Source organism: Anas acuta, chromosome W (genome assembly GCF_963932015.1).
Source record: "Anas acuta chromosome W, bAnaAcu1.1, whole genome shotgun sequence".
Lineage (NCBI taxonomy): Eukaryota > Metazoa > Chordata > Aves > Anseriformes > Anatidae > Anas > Anas acuta.
In genome coordinates, this window is record NC_089016.1 from 22,824,419 (window position 1) to 22,842,284 (window position 17,866).

Genomic DNA, 17,866 nt, shown 5'->3' on the forward strand with positions numbered 1-17,866 from the left:
CCCCTGGGGCATTCAATTCCATGTATATTGAACTCCCCTCCAAGTGAAAGCAAACTGTGGCCTGCACTCTGCTGCTAGAGGGATGGAGAAAAATGCATTAGCGATATCAATTGTGGCGTACCACTTGGCTGCCTTCGATTCAAGTTCATACTGAAGTTCCAGCATGTCCGGCACTGCAGCACTCAGTGGTGGCGTGACTTCATTCAGGCCACGATAGTCCACTGTTAGTCTCCACTCGCCATTAGACTTTCGCACTGGCCATATGGGACTATTGAAAGGTGAATGGGTCTTGCTGATCACTCCTTGGCTCTCCAATTGACGAATTAGCTTATGGATGGGAATCAGGGAGTCTCGGTTAGTGCGATATTGCCGCCGGTGCACAGTTGTGGTAGCGATTGGCACTTGCTGTTCTTTGACCCTCAGCAACCCCACAACAGAGGGGTCCTCTGAGAGACCAGGCAAGGTAGATAATTGTTTAATGCCCTCTGTCTCTAAGGCAGCTATACCAAAAGCCCACCAGAACCCTTTTGGGTCCTTGCAATATCCTCTTCTAAGATAGTCTATGCCAAGGATACATGGAGCATCCAGGCCAGTCACAATGCGGTGCTTTTCCCACTCATTCCCAGTCAGACTCACTTCAGCCTCCAATACAGTCAACTGCTGAGATCCCCCTGTCACTCCACAAATATAGATGGGCTCTGGTCCTTTATAGCTCGATGGCATTATAGTACATTGTGCACCAGTGTCTACTAAAGCCTTATACTTCTGTGCGTGTGACGTGCCAGGCCACTGTGTACCTCAAGGGGATTTAATACTGGGTGAGAATAGCCCATGAGTTGAATTGTATCATGTTAATTGTTATACATGTATAATACTCTATGTCATCACTACCATGATCACTATATAACCTAGATGAAAATGGTGATTAATTAGAATGTATGGGAAAGAGTGTAACCTGAGCATGACGTAAATGGTATGGAATAAGGGGTGGATAGATGTCCTGCCTGGTTTCAGTTAGGACAGAGTTAATTTTCTTCCTGGTAGCTGGTAGGGTGTTATGTTTTGGCTTCGGATGAGAAGAGTGCGGATAACATGCTGATGTTTTAATTGTTGCAGAGCAGTGCTTACACCAAGCCAGGGACGCCTCAGCTTCTTGCTCCGTCCTGCCAACGGGCAGGCTGGGGGTGCAGTAAGAGCTGGGAGGGGACAGACCCGGGACAGGTGACCCAAACTAGCCAAAGGGGTATTCCATACCATCTGACGTCATGCTAAACAATATATAGGGGTGGCTAGCTGGGGTGGGGTGGACTGCTCGGGGTTAGGCTGGGCATTGGTCAGCAGGTGGTGAGCAATTGCATTGTGCATCACTTGTTTTGTACACATTATTAGCAGTAGTACTATTATCATCATTATTGTTATTATGTTATTAGCATTTTTCTTCCTTAATAAACTGTCTTTATCTCAACTGACAGGCTTCACTTTCCCATTTCTCTCCCCCATCGCAGAGAGGGAGGGGGGAGGGTGAGTGAATGGCTGTGTTGTGTTTAGCTGCTGACCCCGTTAAACCACAATTGGAGCCCCATTCCAATCATAAATCCACAAGACTTTGGGAAAACACCTGAAGCACTCAGGCTTTCATCTTCTAGACAAAAAATGTAAATTTTGTGAAAAAGGTGGCATTTCAACAGGACCGAATTTCAAGCCGAATGCCAATTTTTCTCATGCACTTTGTTAGTAAGCACACACAAAGCAAGGAATTACTCCTGCGTATCAGTCAATATGGGGGTCTTAAATAAATTCGCTCTCCCCCTTCTTACCAAAATTTCCAGGGCTCAAGCCCAAACTATCAAAGAAGTGACTCTCCGTTCTACCGCTCTGATAATCAGTCAGTCCCCCTCCCCAATACTTGGGAAACTGACCAAACACCACTGTGAATATACCAAAACTTCTAAACTGTTATCTAGATAATGCTCCCACCTTCCTCCTTGTCACACTCAAAACATTTAGGAACAAAATAGGATTACAAGGTGCACCGTTGGGACCGTATATTGGGCACCACCAATCAACACTTGGATAAAACAGCACTTCTTTTCGGTCTGTCATGTGCTCTCCTCCCATGTGGGGACTATGCTTCATGCCAGACGTCTCTGCGCGATTTACCAGCTACCCCGGCCACGCGTACAACTTACAGGCCCTTCCTGTACTGTAAAACATACCGTTTGTCCGTGGCTTCAGGAGGTCTGTCTGCTCCCGCAGTGAGCAGCTGAGAGCGGAGGCTGCTTTGAGGAAAATACTCAGGGTGCACTTAAGGGCGTCTGCTCCACAGTTGATCCTGCAGCTGAGCAGTGTCTCCTGGCTGGCTCACCAAACTGACTTGTGTAAAACAGACTCCACAATCAGTAAGATTGTAAAGTAGGTATGTTTATTTATCACTGGGAAGCACCACGGGGGGGGGTAGTCCCTCCAAAGTCATGCGCACCTGATGTGGCAACTTGCTTTGGTTATATGCAGCAAAGAGTTATATATGCATGAAGTTTCACACTACGCCTATACATATTCATAACCTGTCCCTGCTTCATATTAAAATTAGTTCCAAGGAGTTATTTCCATAAACTCCTCCCATCCGCACTTGTGCAGTGTCTCCTGGTGGTAGTCATCAGGGGTTGTGGGGATGAAGATTGATGACTCTTCCTCGTCACCGCTCCTTGACCTCTTGTCTCTGCGCAGACTCATTTGCTCCTTGGCCCTTTTCCATCTGCAGGACCAGTTTCTGCCAGTTTGAGATAGGCTCACACTCTTATTAGGAGACTGACCTTGGTAAGGGGCCCAAGGCTTCTTGCTTTAATTAATTTGCACAATGCACCATAGTTAGCAAAGACACTAAGTAGCATCCTAGTTTAATGCCGTCAGCGCTCTATACTTATTAAGATTCTCCTAACTCCCTCTCTCAACTATTTCAAATAAACTTTATAAACAATTTTGAATTAACTTCTTTAGTTTCTAAGACAAGATTCCCTGGTTTTGTGCATTGCATGATATATTGAAGACGTAAGAGAACTGCCATCATTAATAAGTTCTAGTTAAAGAGGGAAAAAAGATTTGCATCACTACCTTAAGCGTTTTCCCCATTGTATTCCAAAACAGTAACCTATGTAGTAGTATAAAATATTCTGCAGCTAGTAAAAACATTATGCTTTCACTAATCTAAGGTATTATAATAATTGCTATGGGTAAACTAAGCCCCGAATAATAGAGTTGGGAAAATTGTTTCAAATTATGGTTGTTTTTCTACTATCTGTATAAAGATAAATTTCAAGAATCCAGTTCAATAATGAACCTGACATTAGCTTCTTCCAGACAGCATAACCACAGAATATACTGATAATGATTACAGTATAAGATTTTCTAGATTATTAGTTTCAATAATTACCAAATGCCTAAACATCTTGGACAGTATGACTGGATTCTTTTTTTAGGAATGTTTATTTTTAGAGATTTAAATCAGCTGACCAACACATCATTCACGCTTTAAAACACAAGATCAAACTATTTTGAATACATATTTTGCTTTCTGTGATCAGAATCCTGAATATAGTCAGTTACACAACTCACAGAATTTAACGTTAATATCTTCTTTAAAAAGCTCTTTATTCCCTAATACACAATAGATGCCTCTTCAGCCTAACTTTATGAAAAAGCTGCAAATGATTTGTGTAAGAAAGATTCTACATGAATAGAATTGTCCCCATGTACAGCTGTATATAGATTTTTTTTATTATTGTTGCCATGCTAGTTTAGTCACTATGAAAATTAAAGAAATGGCACCCTCTTGTGGTACCTTTGCTTTTAATGAAATCTTCATAATTTTCCCAATACACAATTTTACAAAGACCTTTTCTAAAATGTCCACTATTAAATGCAGATTTATGCTTGCTTTTTTTTTCTTTTTTTTCAGACACAAGAAAACTAAATAATTCAGGAAACTACACAGTGATAGGAAAGCAGCTGCATGAGAGATTATCAAGCAGTAATATTAAATTTCAAGCCCTCATACCCAAAAAGAAATCAGACATTTTCAAAAGTGAGCGCCTAAAAGCCTAGTGTGATGGGGCAGGAGGTAGAATCTTGATGATTGCTTACTCTATTATGCCATTAAACCAACAAGTGTGATGCATCATTTATTATTAAAGACTTAGTAAAATTTTACTCCTACTACAAACCATATTCCACCTACTGCCACTTTTAACAGTGAAAGTCTTTTCCAACAAAACCAAAATTCCTCCCACACTAACGATGTTTCAATGTTTTACCGCTACTCAATTACTAATTGTCATTACTAGTTGACAATAAGTACATAGTTAAATTAGTGACATAGTTAAACATTGATTGTACAAGAAGTAAACTTAGCTCAAGGGTTCATCGTACAATTTAGGTTAAACCACTTTTTTCTTAAATTGTAACAATTTGACTTAAAATAGCATATCTCTGTTTTAATTACATAGATGAACTAGATATTGTCTCAAAAGAATGCTCATGTAAAACAGATTAAGTGCTTTAGTATCATAGTAAAGCTTGGCAAAAATCACTCCCTTCCATATCTCAGCCTTGCCCTTTCAATTTGACAGCAGCCTTTTCACAAGTTACAGATTATATTTTTAGAAGGATATGCCTTCTGAATGACTGGAGATCTTACTGTTTTAAAGCAAAGTTCCTATAAGGCATACTATAAGGTCAAGTCAGATTAGTTACTTCAAAGATCTTAAGTGTAACTATGAAAGTAACTGTGAAAAAATTGTGATTTATCTACAGATACTTGCTATTACTTCCCTATCACAGCCTTTGTACCCAGTACAATGAAAGCTACCTACCCAAAAAGAAGGCACTGTGAAGGTCCTTGCAGGTGTACTATCATTGGCTAAGAAACAAAAGTAATAATTTCCCACCCGAACTAAGTATTTTAAAAGGTTTTGACTATATAAAACTCAAATCACCAGGAGATTCTATTTTAATTCAGTTGTGTTTAATATTCTTTGTTGCTGTATGTATGAGACTTTGATCCAGACACCTGACAACTGAGTGTTTTTTTTGTTTGTTTTTTTTTTTAAACTTTACCCAAAAAACATCAGCAGCATTTGATCAATTATTGCTGAAGAAACAAGGTTACTGGACAGACAAACTTCTGAGAGAAGAATGCAGCACAATTGCTTCCTGAAAAATCTGCATGCTTGGCTTTGCCAAGAGTTTTAATAACTTAACTGTATGGAGAAGAAAGCATGCTTAACACCCTCCTTTATATTCCATTAGAATATAAAGAAACAATAATTTACTATTGTAATACTTCAGTTATTAGTTAAAACTAATACTTCATTTCACTTATTAACAACTTTGAGCCAAAGACCAGTAAACAATTTGCAGACAATGTTTTTTAGAGCAAACTGGATTTATATTTGTACCAAAAGAAAAGTTTGTTCAGATTAAGTGTTTAATGCAATACAGGAAATAAATCAGAATGATCACAATTACACTGACACCAAAGACCAATAAAAAGCAAATCCCATTCAGTAACACACAACAGAATGCTTTATTTCACTACCTCCACTTTACCTAAAAAAAAGTCTTCAATATCATATTCTTCTCTGCCCTCCACTTCATACTCCAAGTACTGCTTGCTAATCTCAACCCAGTCTGTAAATATTCCCAGAGCTAACACTCAAATGACAACTATATTAAGCTCATCAGTCACCTTGAATGCCAGATAATCACCAATTGCACACATCAAAACAATATGCTTAAATACTTTTAAATTCATTTATTACCTGTGCGCAAGAGGTAACTACCAATAAAAAATAAGATGTACAGTATTTTTCATATGGTGGTTAGAAGTAATTAGAATATCACATGACAGCATGACAGTACTGAAAGTAATGTTTCCAGTTACAAATCATAATACTTTAGAATCTCAGTGGAAAAAATAAAAAAAAACAACCTTAGAAGCAGTTTCAGAGCAAAAGGCAGTTCTCTGTTAATTTGCAGAAAGGTAATGTAATCCGTAACATTTTTTCAATGAGAATGTTACAATGCAAGTTTCTTTACAGTTAGATGTAAAGATACCACTAGAACATAAGATACCACTAGAACAGCAATTCTAGTATATTTTAAACAAACTTGCCCAAGCATTTTTTCTGAGATGTTTACCAAGATGCTGGAAGATTCTACACTAAAAACCATGTCATACTTTTTTTTCTCCTGTCCTTGTTTGGTTATTTATAATTCCATTCTATTGTAACATGTAAATTTCTAGAAATGAGCTGTATCCATTGTATATGTTATATTTATACTTTACACAAATAAAAGCAAAAATGGTACTCAAGTGGTATAAATCTTGCAGAATTTTGCTAGAAAAAAATACATGCTGAAATAATCATAAGCAGCATTGGTATCCACAAATTATAGCTTCAATTGTTTCCTTTTTAATTTGTATCTTGCATAAATTACTACTGAAGGCTAATGGTTTAGTACTAAAAAAAAATTGGACAGATGCAAGTCAAACAAAACCTGCTCAACCAACCATGAAAGCTGATAGTTTGAAAAATTAACAGTAATGCAGAACAAAGTGATGCATGCAACAATCAAGTGAAAACACATCAATTCCCCATTTGAAGAAAACTACTGTATTTTACCTTAAAAATACATAACTGATTTTAGTTATAACAAGAAAATCCCAAGAGTCAGAATGAAATAAAGCAACTATTTTAAAGATTTAAGAGCAGTTATCAAAAATAAATTATTATTATTTTTTTCAAATTAAAGAAATGCTGCTATGAAGGCTGAGAGCCAAGCAGCCTTTCAATAGCTGCACTGATATCTCCTCCTGTTGCTATTAGAGCTTGTAAATTTGCTTCATGGTTCAAAAAGCCCATTGCATTCAGCTGCTCCAGTTGTTGCTGAAATCTAACTTCTGGATTTTGTAACTGCTAAGAAGAAAAATTTAAAGCTATAAAAGTATAATACACATTTGACAAAGTACATAGTTGGTTCTGAACCACTCCTCATCTTTAATAACAATTTCTGAATGCATCTTTCTCAAGATCCCCAAACTAGACCATGACAAATTCAATTCACAACTGAATTATTGATTGAACAAATCAGACTAGCTTCAAATTTTAAGAGTATCTATACTTACATGACATTTTTGAACTATAAGGACATCTACTTGTTTGACAAAAGAGGAACAAAAATTAGGTCTGGTAAAAGTATATCCTGAGAACGGTTTCTTAAAGACGTGTGCAGGTTTTGTTTGTTTTAAAATTAAACCAGTCCCATCTAGTGACAGCAGGATTTTGGTGATTTCAGCATTGGCAACAGTGAATGCTGTATGCTATTTTATTTTTCTTGACATAAAAAATACCTCTTTAATGCTCCAATTATTTATTGACTAAATTTACCAAAATTCTAGTTAGAAAAACGTTTCTTTCACCAGCAGTCTACCATTACACTGGATATGTACCACAGTGTAACTAAGGGTGCTGTTTCACACAGACAGCACTCTTAAGATACTACTCCATTGTTATGGGAATGCCCTCTTTAAAACTAGTCTTACCACCTTACAGCTACCTGCAAAGCTGTCACCTTTAGTCAACTTCTGGAGTCCTCTGGAAAGCCTGAACTCCACTTGGTACATTAACACAATGTACACACTGTGCAGTCTTGACCTGCAGGATGTCAGGGAAGCAAGCTACAAATTCAGACCCCAAATAACCTGAGTGTGGCTATTCTGAAGAGTGGGACAGAGTCTGTCACAGCTACAGAGTAACAACCAGAAACACAGATATAAAGCACAGAGATAATGGAGTTCAGTACACTTACATTATTTTCTTGTCTGAGCCCATGTTTCACTCACCAGTGAACCAGTCTTCCCTTAACACCTTAATTTGCTTCTTTCCAGGCATTTCAGAAACTCAAGGGTATGAAGATAAGTGTACAACAATCAACCGTTCAGAGGACGTTTTTACTCAAATTTGATATTTTTTCCAGCATTTATTTGCACAGCTACAACACCACTTTTAAACTTCCTCTGTTCTCCTTTGACCAGAAGTATTATGGTGGCGCACACAGGGGAGGGATTAAAAGCAAAACCAACCAAACAACAACAAAAAAACATCCCACACCCCCAAAAACACACACACTAGAATATAGTAAATCTACTTACCTGAACATTTGCACCAGCAAGCGCCTGCAACATTTGCTGGACAAACTGTTGGTGACCAGGTTCAATGGCCCCTGATGCTAGACTAGTGTTTTCACTGGGAATAGAACTAGGTACAGTGGAGCCTGTAGGAACTCCAGTGCTTCCAAATCCACCTAAACCAGGATTAAATCTGCACAAGTGACAGAGAAATACATCAAAAATATAGAGAATAGCTTACTTGTAGTGTCTCTTCCCATTGTATCCAATTACTGAGTAAAAATCTTGTCAAATAAAGAGTGGATGACAACTGAAGTAAAGCACCAAGACAAAGACCATGGCCATCATTGCTAGAAAGCGCATTGCAAACAGAAGTGTGACAGATTCTAAAACAAGTTTAACGAAACTAAAAAAATGCAAGAGGAATAGTCTCTAAAACTGGATAAACCTCTACACATTTTATAAAAAAGATAAAAAAAAATGAAAAAAAAAAACCACAAGAAAAAAGTTCTTGTATAAATTTGTATGATCAATTCTTACCCTGGTATAAGTCCTGGTGCTTCTGTTGCTAGCGTCTGCAAGCCCTGCTGAATCTGTAGCAAAGCTTGCATTGCTCTAGAGTTTGACATAGCTGATAATGTGTCAGGACTCTGCATCTAAGAACAAGAGAGAAACTCACAAATTTAAAAATATATAGACGTTCAAAGTTAATCTTTATCACTAGATGTTATATAGAATTTGACATCCTTTCAGAACTTGCTGTTTCTCAACTTTAGTTACATGAAGTCCTTCAGATATTTTTCTTTTTTGAGAAAATTTTCACAGGAAATGATCGATGAGCTATCCAGACTCCTTTGAAATAAGGAGTACATAAACAGAAGTATTTCTCATTACCCCTTCTAGTAGACTTTACCATCTTCTAAAGCTATAGGAGTGTATTAGTCCAACATAATTTTAAAATTGGCTTTCATATCATAATACCGATAAGCAACAAGGATGAATACAACAAAACTTGACTAGTAGGTATCTAATACAAAGTTATAAAACATCTTTTTCTAGCTAAATTTAGACCACAACAGTTTGACCATGATAATTTGTGCACCTGTTCATATTTGTAGCAGCATTACTGCCTACAGACACGCGAACACTCTGCAAAACATACTAGCAAACATATAATGTTCTAAGACCTTCACTCTACTAAAAATTCAGCTAAAAACCATCTTTCGCATCCACAGATGATCTAAAAGACAAATCCTTCTGACATCTGAAATTAGATGTCCCAAAATTGGACTATTTTAGATACAAAACCAAAACTACTGGGTTACGCTCACCTCTGCTTAGAGATGCCACTTGAAGTGAAAAGTTATTTGTTTCAGTCATAAGTGAGGCAGTCTTAGTAGCCAGACCTGCTTCAAATACCAGACAGGCTGATTAATTTCATCAGCCTTCACTTAGTAACTAAACCAAATTCCTTCTGCTGCAAAAAAATTTTTTGATTCACAATGAACTGCACAGATTAATGTTAATTTTTCTCAAAACAGAATAGTAGAATAGGGTACAGAGATCAAACACTGATTCCATCCTGAAATATGGGTATGTAATGAGACCAGAGCACAGCAAGTTTTTAAACAACTTGTCTTTCAGATTCTTCCTGTCTCTTCCTGATAGCTAAAAGTCAGAGGATAATAAATAAACGTATAGCTAGTAAAGTTAATCCAAACCTTTAAAGGAAGAATACACTTTAGGTTTGCTGAAGCAAGCTGCTGTGGTTACCTTATTCACGAAAATAACCGTTAAGCCATGACTTACTGTCTGATATGTGGAGTTGCTTTAAAGAAAATCGTGACCCAATGATTCTTTGAGCACTTAGGTGACTTGGATCTCTATTAATGTTATTAATCTATCTAAAAATCATGTAAAAGGAGTAGACTGAGTAGCTCATATGCATTTTCCTAGTTGTGCTGAGCAACCTTTATTGCAATAAGTGCTTTCAATTATACAGAGGAACATTTCATGGCTTCCGTCACCCAATCCCATAATATAATACAAACAGATGAGTGATGGAAGTATGGGCTGCAATGCTGTCAGCATTCTGAGAATACACAGGTAGTTCTCTAGTTTACTTCCTCTATTAATGTTGTTGATCATCTGATATAACATGGAGAAGACACCAAAGAATACTAGCTGTGCAGATAAATCCCAAGGCGATATTGATGTAAAGATTTACCAAAAAGAAACAAAGAATTCCTGCTGCCTCTTCATGATATATTAATCAGCATTTATTCACATATTTCGAAATATAAATGTGATATTAGCTCTTCAGGCACTACTGAGTCATCACAAAGCAGTAGCACTATGAAATGCTACAGCTATTCATGTCATTAAAGCAACGTAAACAGTTTCTTCTTAACACTGAACTTGCTACTGTAATTTATGTTATTATTATTTATTTTACTCATAACACTGCCTACCTGCAATAAGATCCTGTCAACACACATTTACTTTGATTTGCAAGGACTGCCTAATGATGGAACTCATGCAGAGTTACATTTTCAATTCCTAAAAAATGTTGTTAACTCTTATTTAGAGGACACAGCCCTCATATACACTGTGACAACTGAAGTCAAGCAGATACTGGGGCTGAAACCACAATGATGTAAGAGGAGAAGCTGGTGGTAGGACAATCTTTACAGGCAAATATCTTCAGAACCCACTCTGCTTCTTTTGAATTAACTCACAATTTGTCTCTTTCAAGGCATGCCATAAGGTCTTTTTTACCCCAAAATTTTTAGGTCAGGATGGAGAAGGCATGAGAAAAGCACAGGTAAGACTTACCTTAGTAGCAAAACAAATTATGTAGCAAACAGAAGTGTTCTCTAGCTGGTGTGCAGTAAGAACAAGTCTTTTTAAGCAAAGGCACAAGAGCAGATCAAAGTAGTTGTGCTAATCACAGAAAATCATCCACTAAAAAAGTCAGGCTTAACTTGAAAGGGATGAAGAAATAAATCAAGCATTTAATTATCAGGGGACAATGCAACTTAGCGTCTAAAGCTAATGAGAACCATATGCAACAATCTAGCTTTGAGTGAAATCAAGGAAAGGCACCAGTTTACTGCAAAAATTGCTTGTGAATTGCAGACATTTACTAACAACAGGTAGTATTTCATCTTACTTGTTGTAGGTAAGTATGAAGTTGTTGTCTCATTTGTTCCTGAAGTTGAGGATTTCCAGCAAATAAAGGATTATTCAACATCATCTACAGTACAAAAATATTTAACTTTTCAAACAGTAGATCAAAGAATAAGTACTAGAGTGGATTTTAAGACAAGTATTTACTACACATGAATCAGAGAACAAGATAATAGTCTATGAAAATCTCATTATCTCCTACTACTTCTTTGGTCAAAACTTGTTATGAAACAATGAACCACAAGCCTGAAGACTAACTGAAATCATCAGATTTTTTTTTTTTTTTTTAAAGTGAATGCTAGATCCTTGCCAAAGCAACCTCATTTAAGCTACAAGGAAAGCCTTCTCTGGTCAGGCCCCAGTACAGACAATGTTTTCCCTGTAAACATCATCTGCAAAAAGCAAGGGATTTTTCCTAGTGTGTAATATACAAAAGAGATTTATTTTTTTTTTTTAATCTTAGTTCAAGATTTGACTTTTACTGCTCTAAGGAAAATTTGAAAGCACTTATACAATACCATTCATAAAACAGCAGTAAGTATCACCACTTTTATAGTGAGCAAGGGTCACAGATGAGAAATGAAAATCAGAATAACAACTAGATATGGCAACAACTCCTTCCCCTCCATTTCTGTCCTCCCAAGCTAGGGTGGGTATTTATTTACTAACAGATCTACCTTAATTTATGATCAAAGCATTTGTTTTGTATAACTAGGTTTCATGCTAGGCCACAGAAGTTTAGGGCTGTATGAAACATACACAAATTTACAAGCTGTTTCAGAAGAGCGTTTGGCATGATGTCCAACTACAAATGAAGAAGTTTAGTACAACAGATTGTTAAAGGTAACCAGGTAATAATTTCAATTAGTCTGGCATTGACTGTGCCATTCACAACAGACAAGTAATCATTGGGAAGTTTACACTATCACTCTTGTGAAAATAAAACTGTATCAAAAAGTCAATTACTTTTTTTTTTTTTTTTTTTTTTTTGCTTCAATGCACTCAACACACTGCTACACCAGAAGCATTTACCTGTGCTGCAAGATCAGGATTCTGGCTTAATGACTGCATCATGCTTCTCATATAGGGTGCAGACAACATATTTTGCATAAGTTGTGGATTTTCTGTTATCTGCTGTAACAAACTCTGTATTCCTGGTGTGTTGAACATACCAACTTTAAAAAAAAAAAAAAAAAGCAGAAGGTCAATTTAATAAACATCCTGACTATAATCAAATGAATCAGACTGCCTAAAACCGAGATACAACTGTTTTTTTTTTTGTTTGTTTTTGTTGTTTTTTTTTTTTATGAGCTTTAGCCCATTAAATACATTTCAATGTGGTTTTCCTTATGCAGATGCATTTGCCCTAGAAACAAATTGAAGCCAGAGGCTGTATCCAACAAGCAGTTCCACTAAGTATCTACATTATTAGTTGTTTTCCTGTTTGTCTCCATCCAGGAAAAATAATAGCATTCATCTACAGATTCCCTACTTAAGAGTACACGAGTATTGTTAATACTCTTCATTTATTTCTCATGTTTGCTTTTCTACAGAAGACTTTGACATTAATCAAATGTTTTGTGAAAATAAATATCAATACAAACTTTAAATCAAAACATCTCTAATAAAGCAATCATTTCAGCAAACTCCTTAATATGTACAAACACATAGAATTGCATTAACAGACACACCTCCTAGTCCAGGTCCCAAATTTGGTATGGTTGAGCTCTGTCTCATACTGGCAGAGGTGCTATTTCCAACGTTACTACCGCCACTGCTCTCACCACTGGTGCTGGCAGTCGTGGAACTCTGAGAGCTGGACTGAGGAGCCCAGGGATTTGGTAAAGGATCTCTATTTTCTGTACGAGATGGCTGAATGTCCCCTCCAGATGATACATTGCTTACTAAGGAAGCAAATGGGTTACCTCCAAACTACAGAGAAAGGAGAAACAAACATATAAACTATTAAAGTCACCTACTTGTAATACTGCTAGAAACAGCAAGTTACCTTTCCAAAATTACATATGAAAACAAATGTTGATGGCTCTTGATCAACTATACTCACCATCCTAAAATAAGCCAGTGTAAATATTCTGAAAAAATGCCAACATAGAAAGAGATATCAACTCCAGCAAAAAAGTTAATCACACTTCATTTTAAAAGCAGCAGTTACTATGTTAGTACTTAGATCACAGCAAGATTATATCTTGCATAGTGGTTTCCAACTTGGAAATTTGTTTCTAAGCCTTTTTCTTCCTACCTTAAGTTGCAAGTTACTAAACACACCCTTCATAGACCTCAGAATTTTATAATTCCAAGAATTAAAAATAAAAAATAAATTAAAATAAATATTAAAAAAATAAAAATCCTTCAATGGTCCTTGCAATCATTTCTCACCTGTTCCTGTGCTGCATTCAACATTGGCTCTTGAATATCCGTGTACATACGTCGCAAGGCATTGTAGCCACCTGGTATACTTTCGAGGTTGCTCAAGGCTCGGTCTTGATTTCGCATCATTTCCTGCATCATTGCAGGGTTTCTAGCAAGTTCTAGTGTCTAAGGAAGTAGAACATTTAACTTGTATCAATACAAGAAAATTCATTCTTTTGTGTTTTAACCCTGGAAGGCAGCTAAGCACCACATAGCTGCTCACTCACTTCCCCCCTGCAGCAGGATAGAGGGGAACAGAATCTGAAGTGCAAAAGTTTAAAAAAAAAAAAAAAAAAACACACACCCACACACAAAACAAAAAAACAAAAATCTTGTGGGTTGAGATAAAGACAATTTAATAAGTTAAAAACAAAAACAGAGCCAAAGGGAAAAAACAAACAAGTAACGTGCAATGCAATTGCTCACCACCAGCCAACCGATGCCACACCCCAAGCAACAGAAGACCCCTCCGGCCAACTCCCCCCAGTTGAACATGATGTCATATGGTATGGAATACCTCTTTGGCCAGTTTGGGTCACCTGTCCTGGTTGCATTTCCCTCACAGCTTCTTGTGCACCCCTGGCCTACTCACTAGCACGCAGTTTGAGAAACAGAACTGAGCTTGACTCTGTGAAATGGCTGCTCAGCAACAGCTAAAACACTGGTGCGTTATCAGCTCTGTTTTCATAGAATCACAGAATGGTTTGGGTTGGAAGGGACCTTTAAGATCTAGTTCCAACCCACCTGCCATGGGCAGGGACACCTCCCACTAGACCAGGCATCTCAAAACCCCATCCAAACTGGCCGTGAACACTTCCAGTGATGGGGCATCCACAACTTCTCTAGGCAACCTGTTCCAATACCTCATCCACCCTCACAGCAAAGAACTTCTTCCTAACATCTAATTTAAATCTACCCTTTTTTAGTTTAAAGCCATTACTTCTTGTCCTATCACTACACTCCCTGACAAAGAAGCCCTCCCCAGCTTTCCTATAGACCCCCTTTAGGTATTGGAAGGTTTTTGTAAGGTCTCCCTGGAGCCTTCTGTTCTCCAGGCTGAACAACCCCAGCTCCTTCAGCCCGTCTTTGTAGGAGAGGTGTTCTCGCCCCTTGATCATCTTTATGATCCTCCTCTGGAGTCATTCTAATACTTCCATGTCCTTCTTGTGCTGGAGGCCCCAGAGCTGAGCACAGTACTCAGTCTCTCGTGAGACCCCAGGTGGGGTCTCACGAGAGCAGAGTAGAGAAGGAGAATCACCTCCCTCAACTTGATGGCCACGCTTATTTTGATGCGGCCCAGGATACGGCTGGCTTTCTGGGCCCACAAGCATACATTGCCAGTTCATGTTGAGCTTCTCATCCACCAACGCCCCCAGGTCCTTTTCCGCAGGGTTGTTCTCAATCCACTCATTGCCCAACCTCTATTTGTGCTTGGTATTGACCCAGCCCAGATGCAGGACCTCACACTTGGCCTTGTTGAACTCCATGATGTTTGCACAGGTCCACCTCTCAAGCCCGCCAAGGTCCCTCTGAATGGCATCCCTTCCCTCCAGAATGTCAACTGCACCACACAGCTTGGTGTCATCAGCAAAGTTGCTAAGGGTACACTCAATTTCACTGTCCATTGTCACCAACAAAGATGTTAAACAGTGCCAGACCCAACACTGACCCCTGAGGGACACCATTCATTACTGATCTCCACCGGGACACTGAACCACTGACCACAACTGTTTGAGTGCGACCATCCAGCCAATTCCTTACACTTCAAGCGGTCCATCCATCAAATCCATGTCTCTCCAATTCAGAGACAAGGATATCATGGGGGACAGCGTCAAATGCTTTGCACAAGTCCAGGTAGACGATGTCAGTTGCTCTTCCCCTATCTACCAATGCTGTAACTCCACTGTAGGAAGCCACCAGATTTGTCTGGCACCATCTTCCCTTAGTGAAGCCATGTTGGCTGTTACTAATCATCTCCCTGCTTTCCACATGCCTTAGCATAGTTTCCATACGGATCTGCTCCACGATTTTGCAAGGCACAGAGGTGAGACTGACTGGCCTGTAGTTCCCCGGGTCTTCCTTTTTTTCCCCCCTTTTTAAAAATGGGGGTTTCCCCTCTTCCAATTTATTGGACTGCCACAACTTCTCACATATGATGGATAGTGTCTTAGCAACTACATCCGCCAATTCCCTCAGGACCCATGGATGCATCTCATCAAGTCCCATGGACTTGTGCACCTTTAATTTCCTTTAAAAAAAAAATCATTACAAATCCAAAACATAACACCATGCAAGCTACTATGAAGAAAATTAACTATCCCAGCCAAATCCAGCACACATTCTAAAGTGGAGACATCAGCATTTAACAGTATGTCAGTTACTAATTTCTAACTGTTTCAAATTAGGATTGAAGCCAAAACCAGATGTCATCTTAGCGGGAGTCAGTGGTATTTGATATTTAGTCAAACTTCTGTTACAGCTACCAGTATGCTAGTTGAGTCAGAGAGCATTGAAAAAAAGCAGGGAAAAAACTTGAATGTACCATCCTGTTCTTTCTTCTCTCTTCTCTGTTTGAGCACAATATACTCTTACCATTTCTAACTTCGGTACAGCATTCATCTTATAACATTGTGAGAAAATAAGTTGTGTTTTTGCAGTAGAGAATTATTTTTCTGTATTCCAAGGTAGTTGTGTAGTCAGAATAAGGAGAAATGCTAAGTAGATAAGCAGATGGTAGAAGGCCTCACTGTTCTAAAATAAGGTAGGTTGAGAAAAACAGGATGAGCAGCGTGAGAACAGTAAAACAATGAACACAAGTTGTCAAAATATAAGAAAGGAGAAATTAAAGGGTTGAAAAAATAGAAAAATTGTACATATATGGTATAGAGGAGCGTCAAGTAGCTTGTGAATCTGTAGTACTCAGCCAATGAGGAAAGAGGGGAGGTGATCAAGCATTGGGTAATAGGGAATATAAGGTTATGATTTGTTTAATAAAATTCGCTCCTGATTGACAGGACGCCTGCCATTGCAATCACGAATAAAACAGCTTCACAGAAGATCCTGCCTGAAGAAAATTGAGATTTTTCTCACAACATGAACTTGATAAAATCAATTCCTTTATTTTCAAAATCCTCCATTTTGTTTCCTGATGCCCTCTGCCACATAAGACATAGCTTACATTACGTGATTTTTAACTGTGTAGTCCCAACTGCTTCTAAATAAACTGGAAATAAGCTTTTTTTTTCTTTGAGAATTATTACTTTTGGTAAACTCACTGTTGGATGAATAACAGAAGATTTCAAGTGTCATTCAATTCTAAACTCAAAAGATATGATTATATGGTTTTTAGCATCTTTCAAAAACTATGCTGTAATTCTTCTGAGTTATCAGCCTATTACAGACACAAGCAACTAAAAATAAAAACATTTCCTATAGAAAGTTTGTAAAAGATCACTAACAAGCCTAAATTCTTAAACGATATTTCAGCACTCATCTAAGCATAGCCAATTTTGCTCTTTTGTTCACAGTTACAGTATAATCAAAGTCATGAACTTAATAGTTCTTTCTACATACCTGCCTCATTATATCTGGATTATTTAGCATATGACTGATTTCTGGATTTCTCTGTATCAGTTGCTGCATTTGAGGGTTAGCCATAATTAACTGTCTCATCAGGTCAGGACTTGAAAGCATACTCTGAACAAATGGATTTTCCATTATCTGAACCATCACTTCTGGGTTCGACATCAGTTGTTGTTGCATCTGACTTTGCAGCTCTGAGAAGTTTGATACATTTAAACCCAGGCTACTCAGACTTGCCAAACTTCCAAGACCACCTTTAAGAGGAAGGAAAAAATATAATCATAGCTTTCAGTTTCTAGTATACTTCTAAACACATCCAGGTTCTTTCTAAATATGTAAACATATCCCACACTTTAAAATAATGAAAACCAATGGAAATTCCATCTTTGCAATGATGTTAAGGAGTCATCCACAAAGAGGTTACTTACTTCATTACATAACAAGACATCTAAAAACCCAAACCTCACCTGAAATATAAGT

At 37.8% G+C, this 17,866-nt stretch overlaps 1 protein-coding gene across 2 annotated transcripts in view; it reads right to left on the minus strand.

The window, feature by feature from the left end:
- Positions 1–2,400: 2,400 nt before the first annotated feature.
- LOC137846793 (ubiquilin-1-like) overlaps positions 2,401–17,866 on the minus strand; it is a 37,356-nt gene continuing 21,890 nt past the window's right edge. Inside the window, exons 4-11 of one of the 2 annotated variants that reach the window (XM_068664904.1) lie at positions 17,378–17,640; positions 13,772–13,930; positions 13,066–13,306; positions 12,407–12,549; positions 11,358–11,441; positions 8,726–8,841; positions 8,210–8,378; positions 2,401–6,971 (exon numbers count right to left, since the gene is read on the minus strand). In XM_068664904.1, the coding sequence (XP_068521005.1) occupies positions 6,819–6,971; positions 8,210–8,378; positions 8,726–8,841; positions 11,358–11,441; positions 12,407–12,549; positions 13,066–13,306; positions 13,772–13,930; positions 17,378–17,640 (1,328 nt within the window). In that variant the 3' untranslated portion in view covers positions 2,401–6,818. Of the gene's footprint in view, positions 6,975–8,209; positions 8,379–8,725; positions 8,842–11,357; positions 11,442–12,406; positions 12,550–13,065; positions 13,307–13,771; positions 13,931–17,377; positions 17,641–17,866 lie in introns of both variants that reach the window. The other variant, XM_068664903.1, reaches the window with a different exon arrangement.